General features: G+C 55.2%; 1 protein-coding gene across 1 annotated transcript; it reads right to left on the bottom strand.

Annotated features, from left to right (window-relative positions):
* Positions 1–781: 781 nt before the first annotated feature.
* Positions 782–8,477, bottom strand: RBM15 (RNA binding motif protein 15). The gene has a single exon (XM_082069453.1). The coding sequence runs from the start codon at positions 8,374–8,376 to the stop codon at positions 5,503–5,505; it is 2,874 nt and encodes a 957-aa protein (XP_081925579.1). The 5' UTR covers positions 8,377–8,477; the 3' UTR covers positions 782–5,502.
* Between the last annotated feature and the right edge of the window lie 847 nt (positions 8,478–9,324).

Below are 9,324 nucleotides of genomic sequence, written 5' to 3'. Positions count from 1 at the left end.
GGGGGCGCGAGCAGGGTGCATGCACATCCGAGGCGTGTGGAACCGTTTGCTTCGGAAACCGGTCAGAATAAGGCACTGCGACACCAACGCAAAGGTTTGGTGAAATTACCGACTCTAGCTCTCCGGAACTCTTCATCCATTCAGCACTAAACCCGTAACTGCTGAAAAGCCCCCGGAGATGGAGCAGCGCCTCGGGTGTGTCAGCAAAGGCTTTATTACCATCATTTTAACACTCCTAAGGACTCATTTCTCTTTTCTTTTGGCAGTGTGGTGCAAAGGTTTACGTGCAAAGATTCAAAAGCAATCATCTCAAACTTTTTTTTTTTCTTCAAAATTAAAAAAAAAAAAGAAAAAGAAAAAGAATCAAAACTAAAGCCAAACGCGGTGGGTGAACAACTTAAATCAGAAACTTAAAATTCAGCAACTCCAGCTCTTCCGCCAGCGAAGCCCCAGCCGTGGACGGGGTCCGAGACGCGGGGCGACGCTCCCTGCGTTTTCCCGGCAGCGTCGGCTCCGCTTCCTCGCCAAGATGAGGAGTTAGAGCAGCCGGCGACCCCGCTTTTCACTGCAAACCAAGGGGGTGCCGCAGCCAAGCAACCAGATTCCTTCCGGATTCGGTACACGAGGTCGGTCAACGCGAAAGGTGTCGCTTCTCCCTGCGTCTTGCTCAAAGACCCACAAACTATCAGAGCTCAAACATGGAGCGGCAGCGGCAAACGACCCCTCGGGCTGCGAACCAAGGGGCCAAACGTTTGTCGTCAATTCACTTCCAGGCAGAAAAACCATTTTCCTCAAAAGAAACAATTTATTTAGAATGAAACAAAATCAGCTCAACTGTGAGCGCATGTTTGTGACAGCTACTTTTAAGCTGTGTGAGCCATAAAAAGGGTATTCCTTTACTTTTTCCAGCAATCTTGTGTACACAGCACAAAGCAAAGAGGTCATAGTTTTCCACTTAAAACACGGGCATTGGCATCACAATAGCAGATACACAACTTTTTTTTTAAAGCTGCCATTTTAGTAAAATGCACAAATACTAAACAGATAAGCTTTCTTCCATCAAGAGGCCCATGGAAATTCCACATTAAGCTGCAGCTTCTCTTCCCAAAGGTCCATTAGAGCTCGGTATCCATGCGCTTGTCTTCCGCAGTCCACCAGCTTTGCTTGCAGGAGGAAAGAAAATGTTATTTCAATACAAATGTACACAACAGATGATTTTTTTCCCCTTCCTACATTATACAGATGAACATAAAGAGCTACAAGGCCTTTCTGAATGTTCTACTTGGATTTCAAAAAGCACCAATTCCACCCACGGGCAAGAAACCTTGAAATTAAGCCACTTTCTCTGTATAGATGCATAACGAGTAGTGCAGGGCTTCTTTTTGGACCGAGGTTAAACCAGGCTTACAGTACTGATGATTATTCAACTTGCGGTAAGTTAATGGGACACATCGAAATAACTAACCATGAGAAAAACCAACGGAACTATCGGTAATTCCGTTGACTTTCCTCAAAGAACAGTTCCTGAAGGCAACTTAGCAACAAAGCCACGAAATGTAGTGTTACACGTTTCTCTTTTGTTCTCATTTTGCTGCGTAATTCTAACAGCGAACAACTCCAATATTAAGGAGCCGGTCAAATCAAAGACACACCTAATGGAATTTCAAACTGTTACCCTTCAAGTAATACTCCTCATCCATCATTTTCACACAATCGAAACTGCACCAAGTTGAATATTCAACGAACTATTCTCGGAACCATACGTTCTGCTTTAAGCCCAATACAAAATTCGTTTCATCATTGCGTTTAGAAATCATTGGAATATCTGTCCTTGGGTGCTATCTGCAGAAAGGGGGAGACAAAGGGGAAAGAACCCCAAAGGCTCTGCACGGCACGGCAGGAATCCCTTCCCTCTGGTTGCTGGCCGAGCTCTGCCCTCAACACTGTTCTTCTCAGAGCCGGGAATCCCGACTTTCCCGGCCATTTTCCCTGAGTCCCCAGAGTTTTGGAACCCGCCTTCCCAATCCGCCTTCCCGCCTCCTCCCCATTAATACTCGAAGCCTTTCGCCTCCATTCCCATCAACCAGCTGGTTCCTCAATGCACGTGAGAAACCCAAAGCTCTTCCCGGGGGGCTGAGCAATTCATCGCCAAAGCATTTCAATCCTTTAACATCCTTGTGAAATTAAAAATAAAGAGAGAGGGGAAAGTTTCTCTGCCTGGCACATAACACCCTCCTCTCCGTCTCTCACAAGGATGCGCTGGTATTTGTAATCAAAACCCCTGGAATTTCGGGAGTTGGGGTGAGGTCGGTGCTCGTGCCGCAGTGAACACGGACCGGTCAAACAAACCCCGGGCGGCGCCGAGGAAGTTGCGTAAGGTTTCCAATTGAAAAATAGTAAAAAAATCAACCCTTAAACAAAAGTATGAGTCATTTGAGGTTCTTTCCCCAAAGCACAGAGCCCAGCTATGAACGCATTCAGGAAAAGGACATCCTTTTTCCACGCTAATTCAACAAAATAATGAAATATCGGAACAGCAGCTGCACACGACGATCGGAGGAATACTGAGCAACGTAATGCCAAAGACCTGCGGTCTGCTACATCTGCTTTGCTCTACACACAAGCGGTGTTGGTACAACACGCGCTTTTACCCGTCCCCAGCCCTGGCCAAGACAACTTTTCATGGACTCCAATGGTGCAAAGTTGGGAGCGAAGGGAAAAGCTGCGCCGGCCTCCACGGCAGCACGGGAACCTTTTTGAGGTGCCAGCAAAAAACACATCGCCAATCAACCACGTTTGGACATTAAGGACCCTCAAAGGGTGTTAAAATCCTTGCTTACAAAACAGAGCAGCAACCACAAATAAACCAGATTTAAAGAAGCAGGTACTCGGTTAAATAAGGAACCGGAAAACCTGGAGTCAAATGCGGCCTCGCCTGCTCCTGATCGGCCCCAGCGCAGCTCGGGTTTGACTCCTAAAGCCCAAGGCAGGTACAACCACCGCGATTTACACGGGAAAAACAAAGCGCACCTCGGATGCTCTTTCCAAAAAGGTTCCCGCACCGAGTTGGCTTCGACAAGCTACGCTGACCCCAAGTTTTACGGGTTTTAAAAGCAGGTGCCTGCTGCGTGTCGGCGGAATGAACACTGTTCTCAGCAAGTTTAAGTGTTGAACACAAATGACATTAGTGCTTCGTTTTGGGGGTCTTTTTTTTCGTTTTGGGTAGATTTAAATTCCCGGCGGCTCAAGTTTCCTTCAGGACTCTGCGCTTGAAGGCAAAAAGGCGCTGGGAAGGGCAGCACGGGGCTGCGGGGCAGCGGCCGCCGCGCAACAGACACCCGCCCAATTAAAACATTCTCTGCAATTAGCGGTAAACACGCCGTATCTTCTAAAACACAGTTCTTGGAGTTACCGGTGCCATTTCAAATAAAATCTCATTGTTAATAGTAAGACGAACAGCTGAATTCTGCCATCTATTACATTCACGCTGAAGGACGACAACCCAGAAATCCTGGATTTTACCCTCAAATATTTAAGAGCATTAAATGAGGCTTTTATGTTTCCATTGAGAAAGAGAAGTAGCTATAAAACCAAAAATCTGTTTTCAAGATACGCTGCCACATTCCAATTCTCACCTCGCCGCAATTTTGGGATGCTACGGCTACTCATTGCGGCCAAAGGGAATCAAATCCCTCGTAAACCAAAGCACGAGCGGTTCGTATTACTGAAATTCCTATTTTGTGACAGCGAATCTCAGGCAGGTACAGTCACCTTCCAAACTGCTGGGCCCATAAAATACATTCAAGACATCTCCTCCTCCGTGCAGTATTCTGCATTTTGAACGGGATTTTGGCTTCGTGCGAGTTGAAATGGAAATCAGCTCGGCCCTGGTATCGACTGCCCAAGGAATAAATGGGAGGATGGACCGAGCAGAGCAGCATCGCTTTCCCGTTGCCCAGGTCGCTGAAAACGTTGCTAAGTGCAAGACTACATTCTGGGTTTAAGTGCAAGGTTCCAAATTTGGGGCCTGTAGGTAGATATGGTCATAGTGACGCTTCGGTTTCGAAGGTCACTGCAACATCCCTTCGGTCGTTACGGAAGACGACAGGGATTTAGATCCCTCGTCCCCCTCAATGCCCGTGTTGGAGACAGCTGGAGAAAAGTGCCCAACCAGTGGGGGAAAAAGAAACAATGAACTAAGTTCTTCTTCAAAAGAAAAAGCAAACTGTTTCCTCCTAGAATCACAGGGACCAGAGCTCCAACCTCAGCACCTCAGAGCACATTTAATACTTCTCCGAGATGCTAAAAACACTTTACTCCAGATGCCTGTGAAATGATAAACCTCATGTAATGCCCACTGTGCTGTACCTGAAAAGTCCCAAGCAGACAGCAGTTTCTTGCTATTAACAAAGAGGTAAAACGTTAATGAGAACTTTTATGTAATTAAATCATCACAGAATTAAAACCATCTCTGGAGAGAAGCACACCTGCTCAGAGTTTGCACTGTGGAACCAGACCCCACTGTACCTGCAACTCTTTGGGAAAAAAAAGGCAGTAAAAACAAAACCCCACAATATAACTAAAGTTATTCTCAAAGCACCTCCTTGTTTCTTGCATACCAGAGTAAGCACAAGACATTCATGGTTTGTAACAAAGTCCTCAGCTATTTACCAAACGTTGTCACTTCTACAAACCCAAAGTGCATATATGGGATACAACAGAACTCGGAGGAAGAGGAGAAATACACCTGTTAAAAAAAGCATCCTCTCAGTGCATGCATTCGAGGGGCCGGACAGTAGAGAAAACACCCAAGGGAGGGAATGAAATGTCGTGCAGCGCACCCGGGAGCAGGAGCCGCTCACCTGAAAACACCGACCTTGAGCTGCGCAACCGGGGGGACCCCGGGGGCTCCCCAGGAAAGGGGCCGCGCCGCCCGGGCGGCCGCTGCCACATCGGAAGGGCTGGGAAAACAAGGAGCTGCCAGCGGTTCTGCTGGAGGTGGGTGGTTTGCCATTGAAACTACTGAGTGCTTTAAATCTGGTCTTTTAGGTTTGTAGCTCTATCGAGGATGAGCTATCGAACTCGCTTTAAAATACATGAAATGAAAAAAGGACACGAATCAAAATTAAGAAGACGGGAGTTTGTTCTTTCCCCCCTCCCCCAGTTTTTTTCCTCTATTTTTTTTTCTTTTTTTTCTTTTTTCTCTTTTTTTTGTTGTAAATCAAAGCAGGCCTAACCTCCCTGCAGCCCCCACCGACAGGGGCTTCTCAAAACACCCTAGTCACGCTAACAGCTAACCAACCTTTCTGCCTTCTAACTTCTTTTTGTTTTTTATAGAAAAATGTAGTAACAGAAAAACGGGCAGGGAAAGTCACCTACAAACAAAGATCTAATTTAAAATAACGTCGGGGCTGGCTAAGGCTGTATCCCATAGCACCTGGCACACGCTGGAGGGGCTGCGTGGAGGAGTCGGCAGGGTTGGGTACAGAGAACACGAGGGCCTTAGGACGCCCCCCGGACAATGATCATGACCAGGTAGTCGTCCTCTGATTTGGCCAACGCCTTGGCCGTGGAGTCCAGGAACTGCTGGGAGAAATCGCAGGGTGGGAAAGCGTGCAGGACCCCGCTGTTCTCCTTGTCTTTGTTCCCCCCCACGGGGAGGCTGATCACCCCGGCAGCCTGCTTTTGCTTTAGGTAGGACACCAGATTCCTGAGGGGCCTCTGCGTGGAGGTGGTGGCGGCCGCGGGCTCGGCGGCCCCGGCTGCGGAGCGGTTGTCTGACGACGCCCCAGGCACGGCCAAAAGGATGGCGTAGCCGTTGGGACCCGCCACTTTGATGCGCCGATTGACCTCGTCCAGCTTGGGCTGGTCCAACCGAAGCCGTTGGGTGATCTTGAGCTGAGCTACTTTCCCACCAGTCGCTCCCTCCACCAGGAGGCTGCTGGCGACACCCAGGTCCCCCTGCAGCAGGTGCATGTTGGAGGGGAAGTTGCTGTTTTTCAGCAGGAGCATCCCCTGCCAAGCCAAGCACAGCTTGGGGGCTCCCCCAGCCTGCGACACCCCGTCCTGCTGCTGTTTCTGAGGAGGGGGTTTGAGGCGGGAGCCTCCGCCACCTCCTTCCGCGCCACGTTCGTCCTTTTTGGCCGGACTTTTGCACTCCTGCGCGGCGGCTGCCGCAGAAGCGCGATGCTTCCGCTCCCGTTCGGCGGAATTTTTACGGTCGCGCTTGTCGTTCTGCCCTCGCTCCAGGCTGCCCCGGCGAGATTCCCGGACAGGCGAGGGCCGCTCCAAGAGGAGCAAACGGGATGACGAGCGCTCGGGGTCACTACTGTAACGCTCCCTCCCTCCAAGGAGCTCGGGGCTGCGGTCCGGCGGAGAGGTTGTGGTCAAACAGTGACGTTTACGGGAGGAGGAAGAGCGTTCGCTGTCTGGAGAGCGGTCCAAGTGCCGGCCTCCATCCTCCGCCAGCCTGCGTTTCCTCGGCTGATCCCTGCTACTGCTGCCCAACTCCCTCTCCCCTCGGTCCCGCTCCAAGGACCAACCATCCCGGCGGCGTTCTAAGCTTTCCAGCGGGTCGTAGGCAGCTGCCCGGTTACTCCTGTCCCGCACAGGGGGTGGGGGCGGCACCCACTCTGTCTCAGGATAAAGGTCTCTGTCGCGGTCTCTATAGAGCAACGGTGGCGTCCTGTCCCGGGCCCCCCGAAGAGGATCAGGTGGGGCTCCCCGGTGAGCCCCAAAAGCAGCCGCCTCCGCCACAAGCTCGTAATGAGCAGGGGGTGGCAGAGGCAGAGGTTGCAGGTAGGGCTGCTGGTACCGATGCTCGGTGTCGGCAAAGTCTACGCGGAGGCGGCGATCTGGCCCACCCAAGGGAAACCCACGCATGTGGGTGCAGGCTGCCTGCGCCGCGTCCAAGCTCTCGTATTGGATATAAGCCCACGAATCCCCTTTACGGTAATCAATAGTGCGAATGGTGCCAAACCGATCAAACTCCCTGGCCAGAGCGGCAAGGGGCACCCAGGGCCCAAGGCCGCCCACCCAGAGCCGGGTAGTCGGAGTGGCTTTACCATACCCGATCTTGATGGGGTTGCGCAGAAGCACCTTTCCTGACATGGCCAATTTGGCCCGGTGCGCCATGTCCAGATTTTCAAATTTAAGAAAACCATACGTGCTGGTCTGCCCGCGCCCCGGCCTTTTGATGTCCACCTCGGTGATGACCCCGAAACGGTCAAAAGCTCGGCGTAAATCTGACTCGCTCACGGTGATGTCCAGGTTACCCAGGAACAACGTGCGGTTGGCCCTCTGGTCGTCCTCGGGGCTGATCTCCTCCTCGCTGGCAACTCCGGCACCCCCTCCTCCGCCACGAAAGCCCCCGGCGGCCGCCACACCGGCCACCCGCTCCAACCCGTAGGCCGGCCGCACTCGCGCTTCGTAGAAACCCCCGTAGTCCCTCTCCCTCTCCAGCTCCCGAGGCAGAGGGGGCGGAGGCGGCAAGCGGCCCAGGGCGAGCTGCTGCAGCCGGTAGTCTCGGTAACCCAGGGCCCCGCCGCTGCCGGCGGGTGACAGCGCCCGCTGCGTGGCCCCGGCCGGGGGGTGCCGGACAGCCGCCGCCACCGCCGCCGCCACCCCGACGGCCGCCGTGCCGTAGGGCGACTCCTTGTCCAGCAGCGCCGGGGAACGGCTGCTGCGCCGCCGGCTGCTCCCTCCGCCGCCCCCGACGTAGACGGCCTCGATCTTCAGCGGGCGGTCGTAGAGCACCAGGCGGCCGCGGGCGTGCTTGGCGGCGCGGGCGTCCTCGGGCCGGCGGAAGTTGACGAAGGCCACGCGCTCGTCGGCGGCGCCGGTGCCGGGCGGGAGGCGGCTGATTTTGACGCTCACGTCGCCGAAGCGCTTGAACTCGTGGAACAGCCCGTCCTCCACCGCCTCGTCGCTCAGCGCAGAGCCCAGCTCGCTGATCTTCAGCGTCTTGTACTCCCCGCCGCCCGCCTCGGAGGAGGAGGAGGACGGGGCCGCCGCCGCCGCCCGGGACTCACCCCCGCGGCTGCTGCTGCTCCGCGACGCCTCCGCGGTTTTCCCGCCGCCGTAGCTGTGCCGGCTGCCGCCGCCCGCCGCCGCCGCCCCGGCCTCGTACTCGCGGCTCCCGGCCCGGCCGGCCTTGTCCGGGTGCGGGCCGCGCCGGCTGCTGCCGCTGTTGCTCTCGTTGGAAGCCGCCGCCGCCGCCGCTTTCCCGCCGCTGCCGTTGGAGCCGCCGGAGCCGCTCGGCTTCTTGCTGCTCCGCTCGCCCCGCGCCGACGAGGAGGAGGACGCCGAGTCCTCGCCGCCGCCCCCGCCGCCCCGCGAACGCTTGGCTTTGGCCGGCGAGCGCTCCTTGCCCTTCATGGCGGCGGGCGGCGGGGCGCCCTCCCGGCCCCGGCCCTGCTCCCGCCGGCGGCCTCACCGACTGACTGACCGCCGCGCTCACGCACCCGCCGCCATCTTGGAAGCCGCGGCGGCAGCAAGCCCCGCCCCCTCGGCGCCCATTGGCCGCCCGGCCCCGGCCCGCCGCCCTCGTTGGCCGCCTGGAGCGTCACCACCACCCCCTCGCCGCCGCCGGGCGGAAGGCCCGCCCACTCCTCCTCTTCGCCATTTGCGATTGGCTCAGCGGGTTGTCCTTCCGCCGGCCGGCCTCGCGCGCCTGCGAGGCGGGGGCGGGAAGAGCCTCTTCCCCACTCCTCCATGCCCCGCTCGCGCATTGGATGATTAGAAAGAGCGCGGCCTTCTGATTGGGTTTCTTCCTCTGTCAATCGCAGTATTCAACCATGAGAGGATTTCCCCTGCTCATTAGCGAACATATAGCCTCCTTCTAATTGGCTTTCTTTCCTGCCAATTATAATGCTCCTTCTGCGGCCCCGCCCCGCCCTTCCCCATTCGCTCAGAAGAGGGTTCCCGTCGTCCCTTTCAATGTCTCGCGAGATGTTCTTTCCCCGCCCCCTTTCCTCATTGATCCCCGCTACCCTCTCCTGCGCTGCTCTGATTGGGTAAAGCTTACGCCGCTCCCGAAGGAGCGTGGGCTGCCGCCCAAGCTCCGCTCTTCGTTTATCATTGGGCGAGAAAAATATTCCCTGGCACATGATTGGGTACAGTCAGATAAATTGCGGATTGGCTAAAGCGGAAATCAGTCATGCTCCCTCTAACTCTGATTGGTCTTAGCCGTGAAGGGGGCGGTTCCCCGGCAGAGTTCGCCGTGCTCCCGCGGCTGAGCGCTCAGAGCGCGCCGGGCTGCGGCGCGCAGCGGGTCGGTTCGGTTTTCCGTCATCTCCGGTCTGTTCACCTCCCCCCCGCCTCCAG

This window comes from Streptopelia decaocto (assembly GCF_964273445.1).
Source record: "Streptopelia decaocto genome assembly, chromosome: 19".
NCBI classification, from domain to species: Eukaryota; Metazoa; Chordata; class Aves; order Columbiformes; family Columbidae; genus Streptopelia; species Streptopelia decaocto.
This window is presented reverse-complemented; position numbering and strand designations above follow the sequence as displayed.

Excerpts from the sequence above, each read along its gene's own strand:
- RBM15 (XM_082069453.1), bottom strand. The coding sequence starts at position 8,376 with ATGAAGGGCAAGGAGCGCTCGCCGGCCAAAGCCAAGCGTTCGCGGGGC.